Raw genomic sequence first — 14,309 nt, forward strand, 5'->3', positions numbered from 1 at the left:
AAAAATTTTTTAAAAAAAAGAGCCAAATGAATGCACAAATACAATACCAATCACATAGAGGCTGTGGCACTCAGCAGCGAATATTTTGAGGGACTAATTACTTATCTATTACACAGAAAGATTGAATTATCAAAATTGCAGGCATATAAGGCCTATTTCCGTAACATAGAGTTCTGAGTAATCATTGTACGAGTTATGAGATCATGACGGGTAAATAAGCAAACTATGACTCTCCAACAATGACAGCTCTCGATAAAATTACCATAAACACAACACTTGATTAATGCACATGATGCAGACATTAAACAGTGTTGCGTGCAGAAAAGCTCATTCTATGGACATGTGGACCATGTGAAACTGTCCTCTGATTACAGAATGGAAAATATTTAATCCTTTTTGAAAATTATGGAGTCATGCACCCTCTAGGTTATATAGAAAATGAATACTTCAGCTTGATTTAGTGGTCAGTCCTGAAATACAGCAAATATGATGGTAAAGGGGGTGCAGAGGTGACTTGGTTAAGGTCTTCTTACTCACGTAGAGCATTAAATGAATGTTGAATGATACATACAGACTTTAAAACAGCATGCATAGCTACCAAGGCATTGTATTTTGGAGCACAGCCTTTAGATATTGTCCCCATAATGATGGTAAATTTCAATCTCTACTATGTTCCAACTGTGTGGTTCCACCATAAGAGTAAACAGGCGACAAAATGGCTTTCTTTCACTCAGGATATGCCACATATTAAGCATAACAAGAAGGGAAACAAGTTGAGGAACGTTCAGTTGAGCTGCTGAAATCATGTCTCGCATATCAAAATATCTATTTTTTTAATAAAATCATGCCATCAGTCAAAGTATCTAACTGTTAAGTCTCTTCCCTTGTGTTGTTTTTAGTCTATCCAACATAAAAAGCATTGTATTGGCCCTGCCCCAACTTTTTGGGGATATGTTGCAAGGGTGAAATTTTATAAATGATCACATAATTACCTCAAAACAATAGTTCTGCTTGACTTTAACAACTGATATGTTGGCTATACACAATGTCTACCTTATTAACATATTAGATGTTTTTAAAATGCCAGCATCTTGATTTTATTCACAAAATACAAAGTGTCCCAACTTTTTTGGATTCCGCTTTGTATTAATATTTCTAGATTTTCCATTAATAGTTTTTCTGCTAATATTGTCAGACATTTACAACACAGCAAATACATCTATTAAGTGAATAGTAATCAAATTATGGAAATATGTTAGCTGTTTTCCTGTGCATTTCCAGTTTTTATGCAAAATCCCTTTTTGTCTGTGACCCCCATTCAGTAACTCCACGTCCCCCCTATTGGTCTCGACCCCTAGTTTGGGAACCGCTGCTTTACTGTACATATTGAGGGAAAATATGCATCCATAACAAAAATGTAATGTTAGATACCTGTTTAAGATACCATCACATGATCAGCACCCTTCTTAAATGAAAAACATTTAAATTTTTGTTTCTTTTCATTTTTATGATAATGTTTAACAGGACAACTGCCTCAAGTAGAGTTCAGAATTGTGCTGCTGGGATACAGGCTGTCTGGAAAAAGTTCATCAGGAAACACCATCCTGGGCCGAGAGGAGTTTTACTTGAAGAGAACAGCTCGGTGTGTGAAGAGACAGGGAGAAGTAGCAGGCAGACAGCTCACTGTAGTTGAAGCTCCTGGATGGTGGAAGAATAAAAACCTCAAAGATACCCCTAAACTCACTCGACAGGAGATCACTCTTAGTGTCACTTTGTGTCCTCCAGGACCCCACATCTTCATATTGCATGTATATGTAACTCATGCTTTAACACCGGAAGACATAAAGAACATGGTGGAACATGTTAACCATCTAGGTGAGGGAGTGTGGAGTCACACCATGGTGCTGTTTACCTATGGAGACTGGCTGGGAGGCACATCCATTGAGCTGTACATAGAGAGTGAAGGGACCCTGCATTCTCTAGTAGAGAAATGTGGGAACAGATATCATGTCCTCAACAACATGGACAATGGTAACAGGAAACAGATCACAGAGCTGCTAGAAAAGATGGAGGAGATTATCTGTGGAAACGGGGGCCGTCACTATGAGATGGACAGCAAGAGACTGGAGGAAGTGATGAAGAGGAGAGAGGAAGATGAGGAGCGAGCCACTGCAAGACGGATGAAGGTGGAGGAGCAAAGGGAGCATTTACAGTCACTGAAGGGTGAATTCTTCCATTTCCATTTCCAATTTTAAATGTAAAAAAAACAGTATTGATTATTTTAAAATGTTATGAGATGCTGTGAATGTCTTTAATGTAAATACTAATCTGTATAATATGATGCTTTACTGCAGTGGTCCCCAAACCTTTTCAGCAGGGACCCCCTTCTGGAATTGTGAATATTTTCTCTACCCCTCTTCACTATAGTCTTAACCTAGCTGAGCATTTCTAGCAATATTAGCAGACAAATTACCAATGAAAAATCTAGCAATATTAATACCTAATTAATTTTTTATCCATAATATTGCTAGATTTACCGTTAATAGTTTTTCTGCTACTATTGCTAGAAAACTACAGGACCGCAAATACTTCTATTAACCATGAAAGTGAATACTGTTACTAACCAAATTATGGAATTATGTTAGCTGCTAACCTGTGGATTTCCTGTTTTTATGCAAAGTGGCTTTTGTCCGTGACCCCTCTTCAGTACCTCAGCAACCCCTTTGGGGGTCCCGACTCCTAGTTTGGGAACCACTGCTTTACTGTACAGATCAGCTACCTGTTTAAGATACCATTCCATGACCATTATGATTTTAATGATTCTTTTTTTCTTAAATGAAAAACATTCACGTTTTTGTTTCTTTTTTATAATCCTGTTTAACAGGGCAACTGTTGCCTCAAGAAGAGATCAGATTTGTGCTGCTGGGATACAAAAAGTCTGGGAAAAGTTCATCAGGAAACACCATCCTGGGCAGAGAGGAGTTTGACTGGAAGAGAACAGCTCAGTGTGTGAAGAGACAGGGAGAAGTAGTAGGCAGTCAGCTCACTGTAGTTGAAGCTCCTGGATGGTGGAGTAATATAAACCTGAAAGGCACCTCTGAGCTCACTAAACAGGAGATTGTGCTCAGTGTCTCTCTGTGTCCTCCAGGACCCCACATCTTCCTACTGCATGTAAATGTAACTCATTCTTTAACACCGGAAGACATAGAGAACATGGTGGAACATGTTGACCATCTAGGTGAGGGAGTGTGGAATCACACCATGGTGCTGTTTACCGGTGGAGACTGGCTGGGAGACACACCCATTGAGCTGTACATAGAGAGTGAAGGGGCCCTGCAGTCTCTAGTAGAGAAATGTGGGAACAGATATCACGTCCTCAACAATGAGAAAAGAGATGATTGGCAGGTGCTAGAGCTGCTGGAGAAGATTGAAGAAGTGGTAGCTGGAAACAGAGGCCAGCACTTTGAAGTTGATAACAACATCGTTCAGGAAATGAAGAGGAAGAGAAGAAAGCTTACCAAAAGAGCTGAAGACAGAGAGACAGCATTTCACAAACACAGGAATACAGTTCAGTTTGTTATGGGTATGTTATTTTCATAATTTTTTTTAAAGTGAGTAGTGTGTTTCATGGAAAATATTCTAGAATATGAATCTCTTATTTTAAACATTTACAGTGCGATCACACCGCCGGCGTTGAAAGAATTACAACGCTGCTGACTCCTGTCTGGAAAGCACTGTTCAGGAGCGTTAGTCGCGGCAAATGAAGCGTTTGACCAGGGGTCTCGACCAACCGGCGCTGAGCTCATTACATTTTTTTAGATGAAGTTCAACTTTTGACGCCCTCTGCTTTTGATGTATTTGACGCCCTCGGCTCTAGAAACGCTTTTGCGGCTTTTAGCCCTTCTGCCGCCTGCTCTCCCATACAAAGTCCATTACTTCCAGCACTTTCCACGCATTCAACGCCGGTGGTGAGATCCCATGGTTAGTCATTTCCTCCTCCTCCTCCTCCTCCTCCTCATCATCATCATCATCATAATCTTCGTCATTATCATCACAGTCATTTCACTAATGTTTCCAGTCTAGATTTATATTTCCAGTTGATATTTGATTTATATGGGAGGAAATTGTTAGGTATTAGTTTTAGAATGTGTTTTATTTAGAAGTCATTCTGTTGCCTTTATTGACCCACACACTTGTTTTTAGATGGTCTGTCAGCAAATGAAACTGGTGTTATAACAAGGCATTGTCAATTTCACAGGTGACTGGGTTCCTTTATCACAAGTAAGAATTCTGTGTCTCAAGTATATCGAGGAGTCCTTATTTTCAGACACGGATATTGGAATGCTTTCAGAAGGCGTGACATTTCAGTCTGAAATAAAACAGCGTTCCATCAAAGATCAAGACATCACTACTGTCCGTACCATAATGTCCCAAAGCACGAACACTCTACAGGAGACCAAAGATGCTTTTGTGTCCACCCTGTCTCTCTGTCATCCTGGGCCACATGCCATCTTTATGGTAGTTGACATCGAGCTTCACTTCTCAGAGGAAAGCAGAAGGCGGCGACAGAAACACTTGGATCTGCTTGGAGACAGAGTTTGGGATCATGTCATAGTTGTGTTTGAGTCAGATGAGAATCAATTATCATACCAACGGGTGGAAGAGTACATTGAAATGGAAGGGGAGCCCCTACAGTGGCTAGTTGAGAAATGTGGAAGCAGATATATCTGGCAAAAAGATGAGGGCATGTCAGATGAATTGAGGATGATTGGTGAGATGATGCTTCTAAATGGAGGAAGATATTTCCTGTATGAGGAAGGCAGAGCCAATCAGACTTCAGCAGTAGCTGCAGCAGACTGGAAGATGGAGGTGCAGCAGATGGTGGAACTGAAGGAGGAGGATGAGCTGGCTCAGAGAATGAAGACTTCCCTGAAGTGTGAGTAAAATGTAGCATTTTGATGTAGATTTTGACATTCAATCTCAAAAATACTAAAATGAGTCTTAAAGGGTAATTTTATATTCATCCATGAAAATAATCTTTTTTAGTGGAAGAAGATGACTACACCTCCGGAATTCATGGAACACACATATCAGACAAAGCCTCAGAGCACAATTCTGGAATTGGGTCATGCATGAAAAGTGACTCTGGGTATGTCTCATCTAGAGGAAAGTCAGTGATGTCTGGGCTGCCAGCTAGGAGCACCATGGAACCCCCAGAGAGTGAGTTTGGCGCAGGTGAGACGCCAGCTTTATCTGGTTAGTTGTGAAGAAATTAATATGATGTGATTTAATCTAATCCAGCCTTTTTTTTAAAATCTCTTTTTATTAAACACAAAACACAGTTACATTCTTGGCTCAAGATATAGATTTTGGTGTTTTAAACATTTCAAATTTCACCCAACCCACCACCCCCCACCCCACAGAACTACTGTGCGTCTACCCACAAGATCAATATGCAATACAACATCAGTGAGTCATTTATACATATACATCTTACACCATACAGAAATGGAGTAAAAGAGAGAAAAATACAAAATACAAAATACAAATTCAACCAATAAGTAATGAAACAAAAGTAACAATGTATATGCATATATGTACATGTTCCTACCATACATAACAAAAGGGGGGACTGAATAATCATATTCACTTAACTACTGTAGGCCTTGGCCATCAGTTATTGATGGTTTACTCTTGTGGATTCTCGGGAAGTGTCTTGAGCTTTTCAAAATATGTTATAAATGGATTCCAAATACCATAAAAGCGGTCTTTGGATCCTCTTAGTGTATATTTAATCTTTTCTAATTTTAGGTACACCATTAGATCAGTCAGCCATACAGATAACTTTGGTGGGCAGGAAGATTTCCAGTGTAACAGAATTTGTCTCCTAGCTATCAGAGTGGAAAAGGCTATTATATCTTTGAACCTTGAGATACCCCTGTCATCAAGTGGCATGGTTCCAAAAATTGAGGTATACATATCAGGCTGACATTCTATTCCTATGGCTTCTGATATTGTTTTGTATACTCCAGACCAAAATGAGTTCAAGGATGGACATGACCAAAACATGTGTGTTAAGGTTCCAGGGGCACTATGACATCTACTACAATGTTCATCCACATTCTCAAATATTTTTCCTAGTCTGGCTTTGGAATAATGCATCCTGTGTAAAATTTTAAACTGGATCAAGGCTAACCGTGCACAGGACGTTGTCCCATTCACCCTACGCACAGCCTCTTCCCATATGCTATCTGGAATTGCTTCTCCCATTTCATTATCCCACTTATCTTTCACCTTAACATGAATATCCTCCCCTTGTGAGGTGATTATGGAGTGAATTCTAGAAATTAGGCCTTTTAGATCAGGAGACAGTGCTAACATATCATCCAAGACAGTAGGCTCTGGTTCATTTGGAAAATGTGGTGTATTGGTAGAAATAAAGTGGCGTATCTGTAAATACCTGAAGTAGTCTGAATTGGTAAGATTAAATTTTACACATATATCATTGAAACTTGCAAAAAACCCTTCCTTATAAAAATCTTTAAACCTGTCAAGGCCTTGTCTTTTCCATCTCAAAAAGGTTGCATCTATGCTAGCTGGAATAAATGCCTGATTATGGCATATGGGTGCCTGTGTGGAAAACTGAGAAAGACCCATATATTTTCTGAATTGATGCCAAATACGTAAAGTTTGCTTCACTATAGGATTTGCAGAATATGAGGATATGGACAGAGGGACTCTGGAGGTTACTAGTGCTGGAAGTGATGTTGAAAGGCATGAATTATTTTCAGCTTCACACCAAACATGAGCTGATGACTGATGATACCAATATAGTATCTTCTGGCAATTTGCCGCCCAATAATATATTTGTAAATTTGGCAATCCCAATCCTCCATCAGAGCGATGTTTCTGGAGAAAAGTTTTCTGTATTCTGGGAATCTTACCCGCCCATATAAATGATGTAATACACCGATCTATAGACTGAAAAAATGATTTTGGCAAAAAAATTGGGAGACACTGGAAAAGATAAAGAAACCTAGGAAGAACATTCATTTTTATACAATTAATTCTACCAACCAGTGTCAGATTAATTGCTGTCCATCTCTGAAAATCAGACTTTAACCTATCCACCAGCGGAGTGAAGTTTTTACCTAACAATTCTGAAAAGGTAGGCGTTAGATTAATCCCTAAATACTTAAACCCATCTCTAGACATAGAAAATGGAATGTCAGAATCCTTAAGAGAGCGAGCCTTGGCATTTATAGGAAAACACTCACTTTTAGTTAAATTCAACTTATATCCAGAAAAAACACCAAACGTTTGTAAAGTGTTCAACACATGTGGTAGACAATGTATAGGGTCTGAGAGATATAATAATAAATCATCAGCATACAAAGACAGGTTATGGGTCAACCCGCCTCTGTGAATTCCACATATTTCTGGCTTTGATTTAAGTGCAATAGAAAGAGGTTCTATAGCCAGAGCAAACAAAAGAGGACTAATCGGTGATCCCTGTCGCGTTCCTCTAGTCAATGGAAAGAACTCTGAGTGATTCCTGTTGGTAACTACAGAAGCCTTGGGATTGAAATACAAGAGCTCAATCCACTCCCTAAAATTAGGACCAAAGCCAAACTTTTTCAAACACTCAAAAAGAAAACCCCATTCCACCATGTCAAACGCCATTTTAGAATCTAAAGATATAACCACCTCTGCTTCAATATTGGATGCTGGGGTGTATAAAATATTTAGAAGACGTCGCACATTAGAAAAGGAATGACGTCCCAAAATAAAACCAGTTTGATCTGGGGAAATTACCTCTGCCATTACTTTTTCCATCCGCAGTGCAAGCACTTTAGCCAAAATCTTCACATCACAATTGAGAAGTGAAATAGGGCGATATGACCCACATTCCTTTTCATCTTTTCCTGCTTTTAAAAGTAAAATTATAGAGGCCTATGTTAATGTTCTTGGCAACATTTTAGTGTCTTTTGATTCATGAAACATATCTTGTAACAGCGGGGACTAGTTGCCTAGAGAATTTTTTAAAGAATTCCACTGGGTACCCATCTGGGCCTGACGCCTTCCCATTCTGCATTGTCTTAATAGCATCCTTAATCTCAGTCGATGAAATGTGGAATTCTAAATGTGCTCTACTGACTTCATTTATTTTAGGCATATTCAACTGACTAAAAAAACTGACATATTTGTATGGTCCGCAGGCGCTTCAGATGTGTACAGGTTTGAATAAAATGTCTGAAAAGTATGATTTATTTCCAGAGGGTCCGCTGTAAGACTGCCATTATTGTTTTTAATATTTGGAATATGTTGCTCTGATGCTTTGCATTTTAACTGGTGAGATAGCAGGCGACCTGACTTTCCCCCATGTTCATACATAAAGCCCTGTAATTTCAATAGCATCCTCTCAGTTTTTTCAGATGCCAATAACTCGTATTTAGCTTGAAGTTCTACTTTTTCCTTATATAGTTCTGGAGAAGGAGACTCTGCATATTGGCTATCTATTTCCTGAATATTTTTTATCAACCTTTCTAACTCTTTACATCTGTTTTTATTCACCATTGATTTATAAGATATAATTTCCCCCCTAATAACCACTTTAAGTGTCTCCCATAACCCAGAAGAAGATACTTCCTCACTTTCATTGAATTCCATAAACTCTTCAATGGCTGATGATATCATTTGGCAAAACTGTTCATCTTTTAATAAATAACTATCAAACCTCCAGGGAGTGTATTCGTGGGTTTTGTGGTTTAAAGAAAGGTCCAGAAGTACTGGGGCATGATCAGATTCTACTATAGATGAATATTCAATTTTCCAATGGTAGTAACATATTATCCAGAAAGAAGTAATCAATTCTGCTATACGTATGATGTACATGAGAGAAAAATGAGCAAGTCTTACTCTGGGGTAAACAAAATCGCCATGGATCAGTACAACCGATCTGAGCCATGAACAGTGACAATTTTCTTGCCATTTTAGAGGGAGAATTGGATTTTGGATTAGAGCGATCCAAAGAAGGAATAATAGTGCAGTTTAGATCTCCTCCAAAAATTAACTGATGGGAATTGAGATTTGGAATTGATGCTATCAATCTGTCTATAAATCTCTCATCATCCCAATTAGGCGCATATACATTCACCAGTACAACTGGTTTAAAGTATAAAGTTCCCTCTATGACCAAAAAACGCCCTTGTGAGTCTTCTATTACCTTAGTTGCATTAAAGGGATTTTTTTTATGTACCAAGATAGCCACCCCTCTGGACTTATGATCAAACTTTGAATGAAATGATTGACCCACCCATGCTTTTCTTACTCTGAGATGATCTTTCACCAATAAATGAGTCTCTTGCAAAAAAGCAATTTCACATTTTAACACTTTTAAATGTGCAAAGATTCTTGCCCTCTTCACTGGACCATTCATCCCTTTCACGTTCCAGCTTATAAACCTGACAGCCTCACCTACATTAGAATTAAGGCCCCTCATGAAACTAAAAATAAAATTGGCAGGCTATATACAAACAAACTGAAAAAAAGACTCATGATAGAAAAAGTGAAAACCCATGACGCACATCCCACCCTCCCCTTGAACAACAACCCCCAAACCCCATAGCGCGTAAACTGCCTATGTTTAAATCCCTAGGGATAAACTGCAGGCTCGCTAATAATGTCCTGCCGGTGAGCATCAGTTAGTGTCCTGTGATTTCTACAAGAGTCCCAGCGTCTAGCATTTTGCGTCAGTCAAATCGTCATACATTTTACAAGCATACACAACTTCTTTTACATCTTGTATCACCAGAAAGAAGATACCGTTTTTCAAGATTAATCCTGAGTGTCCGCTGTGTCAGCTGCGTCATTGTCCCGCCTTCTGGGTCCGATGCGTTTGTTGTAGAATTCTTGTGCGTCCTCTGCTGTATCGAAGAAGTACTCCTCCCCGCCCAACCACACTTTCAGACGGGCTGGGTAAAGCAGACGAAACTTCACCTTGCTCGCATACAAGGCTTTTTTAACTTTGCCGAACACCTTACGTTTCTTCGCCAGTGACGGGCTCAGGTCAGGAAAAATCCGAAGGCTTGCTTCTTGGAACATAACCTCGTTGTTTCGTGCCCAGTCGAGCGCAGCTTCTTTCTGTGGATGTTTCCGAAAGCACACCACGAATGCTCTGGCTGGATCCTCTGGTTTCGGTTTCGTTTTAAGGGAGCGATGGGCTCTCTCCAACTCAGGCGGCTCAGTGAAAACATCCGGCCCCATAGCTTCCATCAATAGCTCTTCCATGAATTTGATCGGGTTTTTGCCATCCTCAGAGCCTTCTGGGATGTTCAAAATACGCAGGTTTGACCTGCGCGATCTGTTTTCCAGATCCTCCAGCCGATCCAGCAAGTCCTGGTTAACTGCCGTCAGAGCTTTAATGGTTGCCTCGGCCGCGTTCAATCGCTCAAAGTTCTCACCAGCTATCACTTCCGTCGACACCAACCTTGCTTGAAACCAGTTGACAGTTTCTTTAATACCGTCCACGGCAGTTTGAAGAGGTTTAAGTGACTGGAGAATCAACGTGGAGATGTCATCTTTAAGCACAGATCTCTGTTTAGCCAGTTCAGACACCAATTGAACCATGGATACATTTTCCTCACCGCTAGCTTTCTCCTCCGCCATTGCTGAAAGTTTACTAGCCAACCTCATGGAAGACGTTTGTTGCGATGATTTATGCTTTCCACTCATTTTAGTCACACCAAGCACACCAGAAGCGTCCTACCCCCACAACGCCATACCGGAAGTCCCCTAATCCAGCCTTTTTTGTTAGTTATCAACGATGAAATCCCTAAATAAAAATGTGTTAATTTTCAGTGGGTGGAGATGACTTCTCTGAAGTTTCCTCATTCTACAGCCGAGACATCTCAGACGTGATGTCTGAAGCCCCCTCAGAGCAAGACTGGGCAGTTTCAGGACCCCAGAGCACTGTGGAACCCCCAATGAGTGAGTAGCCCATGGCAGAGTCCAAGTTTTGTCAGGTTGTTGTTGGAAACATGAAATGATTTGTCTAAAATGGGTGCTGTTTAATTTTTCAGTTCATTTATCTTGTCCCCCCCCACCCCCCCAAGACAATATTTTTGTGTATGTCCAAAAACAAAGTGAACTGACTATATTGGATGCCCAAAAGTTGTTATTCCCTATGGAATTGTAAGCAATACTCAACTGCAGAAATTGTAGGCCTAAACATTTATATAAATAGCTATTGTTCTATATTTCCAGAAAACAATACTTCCAAGAACTGGATATGTTAGGTGATGTATGTTTTTGTACATTTCATTTTGTGTTTTGAAGATGAGGATAAAGATGAAGACCCTGATCTGTGGGGAGCAGCACTACCACTCATTTCCATCCAAGAGGAAACAGACAGGTAAACCACATCTAAACGACCTCACTACTGTGTTTTGTCTTAGGCATGAGGATGTGTACATATAGTTTAATGTTACTGTAGCCTATATCTATTTTTTTTATCATTATATTAAAGGATCCCCATTAGCTTGTGCCATAGCAGTTCGGTAGTCTTCCTGGGGTCCTATCTTTGGGGATTATAAATGGAAATATTTAAATCTGCCATATTTCTTTATGCTTGGGTATGTACCCATATGCCATGTTGATACATCTGATGATACATCATATTTGATAAATAACCTTATCTTTATATTTATGAACAAATACGTATATACATGCATGCATTAAGTATTTCCATGCAAAATTTGCATTCCCTTTTATACAAGTTGTATGGCCATATGCATATACTGTATAATTGTATGTATAAAGGTGCCAGTATGCTTGCTGCGAGCTGTAAATTACGCGCGTCACGGCGAGCAACCGACAGCACATGCTTGGTTCAAAAGCAGTTGACCAAGACGCAAAATACTGGCGGTATCATCCAGGGGGCAGAGAGCACGCAGCATTGGGATGCGGAAATTGGGAACACAGATGGCAAGGAAAACAACAAAACAAAAAGAGGGGGTCCCTGGGCAAGGAATACTGCTACTAGGCCTACTCCTGTATGTGCATGCTCCTTTTTCAAAGTGCAACAAGGAAGTATGATCACAAATGTTTGAAATTACGGACAAACTCAATGAGACGCTCTTAAAAGTTGCTGCCATTGTCGTTTTCATATCAAGCACACGCGTGGAACTGCGCAGTCCAGAGCCGTATATACGGCTCTGCGCAGTCTATCTTATGATCGCCCCCAGCGAGTTTGAAGATATTGCACCTGACGCACGCATTTGGCTGCTGTGTCCAACGCGCGCTAAATTGACATTAAATAGGCCTACGCATGTTAACGCGTTCATGAACGAATCGTGCACGCGCTCGCGTATCTTGCAGCAAGCATACCGGCACCCTAAGATGTTAATTGTTATTTTGGTTTCAATTCAAGATTTTTAACAGTTTGCCCACCTCAGTGGTATTTGTCTTTATGATGTGTCTTTGTGAAAAAATCTATTTAAGTTTGGACGGTTCAACCGGAGCATCTCCCAGTCAGTATGACAGACCAACTAACTGCTGCAAATCATGTGAAGACATAGTGGACACCTCAGACTGGACCCCAATGACGCCTGCTGTTTCTATGGCTACAGGAGTGCTTGTGTATGCACACAGCTCTCCCCCAGGAAGCTTTGAGTGCACCGTGTCTGGCCTGCGCTGGGTGTGTGGAAAGGATGTGACTCTGCGGTATCACTTCAATGACCCTGATATCTTCAGGGAAGAGCTTGCCATGTTGCAGTACACACCAATTGGCCCTTTAATGAACATTAAAGTGCTGTCAGGTGAACTGTTGGAGGCCCACTTGCCCCATTTTGCCTGTCTGGATGGATCAGGTGCTGTCCTCAAGGAGGCTGTGAAGGTTCTGCGTGCGGTTGATGGTGGAGTGCATCTAGAGACCTGTGAGCTGACACGATTCCATGCAAAGCTCCTGAATCCCTCCTTCTCACTGACTGAAGTCCTGGTGAAATTCGGCATCCCCATGAAAATCCACCTGGAGGTGCTAATCTACCGGACCAGAGTGACACCCCTGGTTCTCCTGGTTTATGTAGTGCCACGGGATGCTTCAATGATTCAGGCTGCAGAGGAGGATGTGCACAAATGCTCAGATGATCCCCCAAAGATGATCAAAACACATCGACCAGACATATCCGTTTGGATGAGCACAACATTTGGTCTAAAGGCATCCTTGGATGATGCTAAAATCTCCCCACCGCAATTCACACTCAAATACATCAGACCGCCAGACCTGTTCCAAGTCATCCTGAAAACCATAGGTGACTGCTTTGATATAGAGCTGGTGAGTGAAGGACAGTCCATATGGAAAGCAACATTAGAGCACTTTACTTTCAGTGATACAGAAGCAGTGGCACGTCATCTTACAAGGCCTTTAGTAGCTTCAGGACATCCAGATGACGTGATCCGTAAGAAGGTGTGCAAGACAGACTCAGCTGCCAGGACCAATCAGGAAGAAGGGAAACTGTCCCTCATGTCAAGCACAGGTAACTACCCCTATATAGCACAATATAGTATTTTATGACTTATCTTGTTCACTGTTAAAGGGGTATGCCACTATTTTGGGGCTTAATGCAGTTACAGTCGTTGGCTAGGGTTTATAAAGGTGGTAAAGTGTCTTATTTTTCATGTTAAGCGTTGTCTTGCTTTAAGAGAAGTTAAAAGAGGGAATATGTCGCTAAGCTAGTGACAGTCAATGGATCCGTGTTGCATTGTAGCATGCTACACAGATGCATTGACTTTCTTTAGCTTAGCGACATGCTCCCTCTTTTAACTTCTCTTAAAGCAAGACAACGGCTTACATGAAAAATAAGACACTTAACCACCTTTATAAACCCCAGCCAACGATTGTAACTGCATTAAGCCCCAAAATAATGGCATACCCCTTTAACAAGACAGACCCGACACATGTAGATATTTGTCTTTTTACTCCATCAAATTTTAAAATTAATATTCTGTCCTGTCCCAAAATCTCTGGCCAACCCAAACCCTAGAGTGCCTTTCCAAGGTCCGGCCTGAGCTCATCACAAGAATATCAAGAGGTCTACTGAGAGCTCTCTTGGCTGACCTTCAATCCCACTCTCCTCCTGTGGTAAGCAGTTGGGAAGCAGAGGAGATCCTGCAGAGATCCAGTGTGGTGCGGGACCAAGTCACCTCATTGGTTGATGTGCTGCTCAGAAAGGGAGAAAAAGCATGTGGCATCATGTTCTCCCTGCTGAGAGAAGTAGACCGTTTCCTTTATGAGGACCTTGGTCTGTGAA

At 40.8% G+C, this 14,309-nt stretch overlaps 2 protein-coding genes across 2 annotated transcripts in view; both read left to right on the plus strand.

The window, feature by feature from the left end:
• The window catches only part of LOC134458269 (GTPase IMAP family member 8-like), an 11,911-nt gene extending 8,736 nt beyond the window's left edge, over positions 1 to 3,175 (plus strand). The window contains exons 5-7 of the mRNA XM_063210492.1: positions 1,876 to 2,223; positions 2,885 to 3,027; positions 3,149 to 3,175. Coding sequence (XP_063066562.1) covers positions 1,876 to 2,223; positions 2,885 to 3,027; positions 3,149 to 3,175 — 518 coding nt within the window. The remainder of the gene's footprint in view (positions 1 to 1,875; positions 2,224 to 2,884; positions 3,028 to 3,148) is intronic.
• On the plus strand, positions 3,039 to 14,309 carry LOC134454306 (uncharacterized). Its single transcript, XM_063205244.1, has 7 exons — positions 3,039 to 3,583; positions 4,259 to 4,936; positions 5,047 to 5,235; positions 10,861 to 10,989; positions 11,338 to 11,413; positions 12,502 to 13,535; positions 14,043 to 14,309. The coding sequence occupies exons 1-7, from the start codon at positions 3,214 to 3,216 to the stop codon at positions 14,306 to 14,308; spliced, it is 2,742 nt and encodes a 913-aa protein (XP_063061314.1). The 5' UTR covers positions 3,039 to 3,213; the 3' UTR covers position 14,309.

The sequence above is a fragment of the Engraulis encrasicolus genome, chromosome 1 (assembly GCF_034702125.1).
Source record: "Engraulis encrasicolus isolate BLACKSEA-1 chromosome 1, IST_EnEncr_1.0, whole genome shotgun sequence".
NCBI lineage: Eukaryota > Metazoa > Chordata > Actinopteri > Clupeiformes > Engraulidae > Engraulis > Engraulis encrasicolus.

Bases quoted from the DNA above. Each gene is read 5' to 3' on its own strand.
- LOC134454306 (XM_063205244.1), top strand. From the start codon at position 3,214: ATGGTGGAACATGTTGACCATCTAGGTGAGGGAGTGTGGAATCACACC. The intron at 10,990-11,337 runs GTGAGTAGCCCA...TGTGTTTTGAAG, and splicing joins CACTGTGGAACCCCCAATGA to ATGAGGATAAAGATGAAGAC. The intron at 13,536-14,042 runs GTAACTACCCCT...CCCAAACCCTAG, and splicing joins GTCCCTCATGTCAAGCACAG to AGTGCCTTTCCAAGGTCCGG.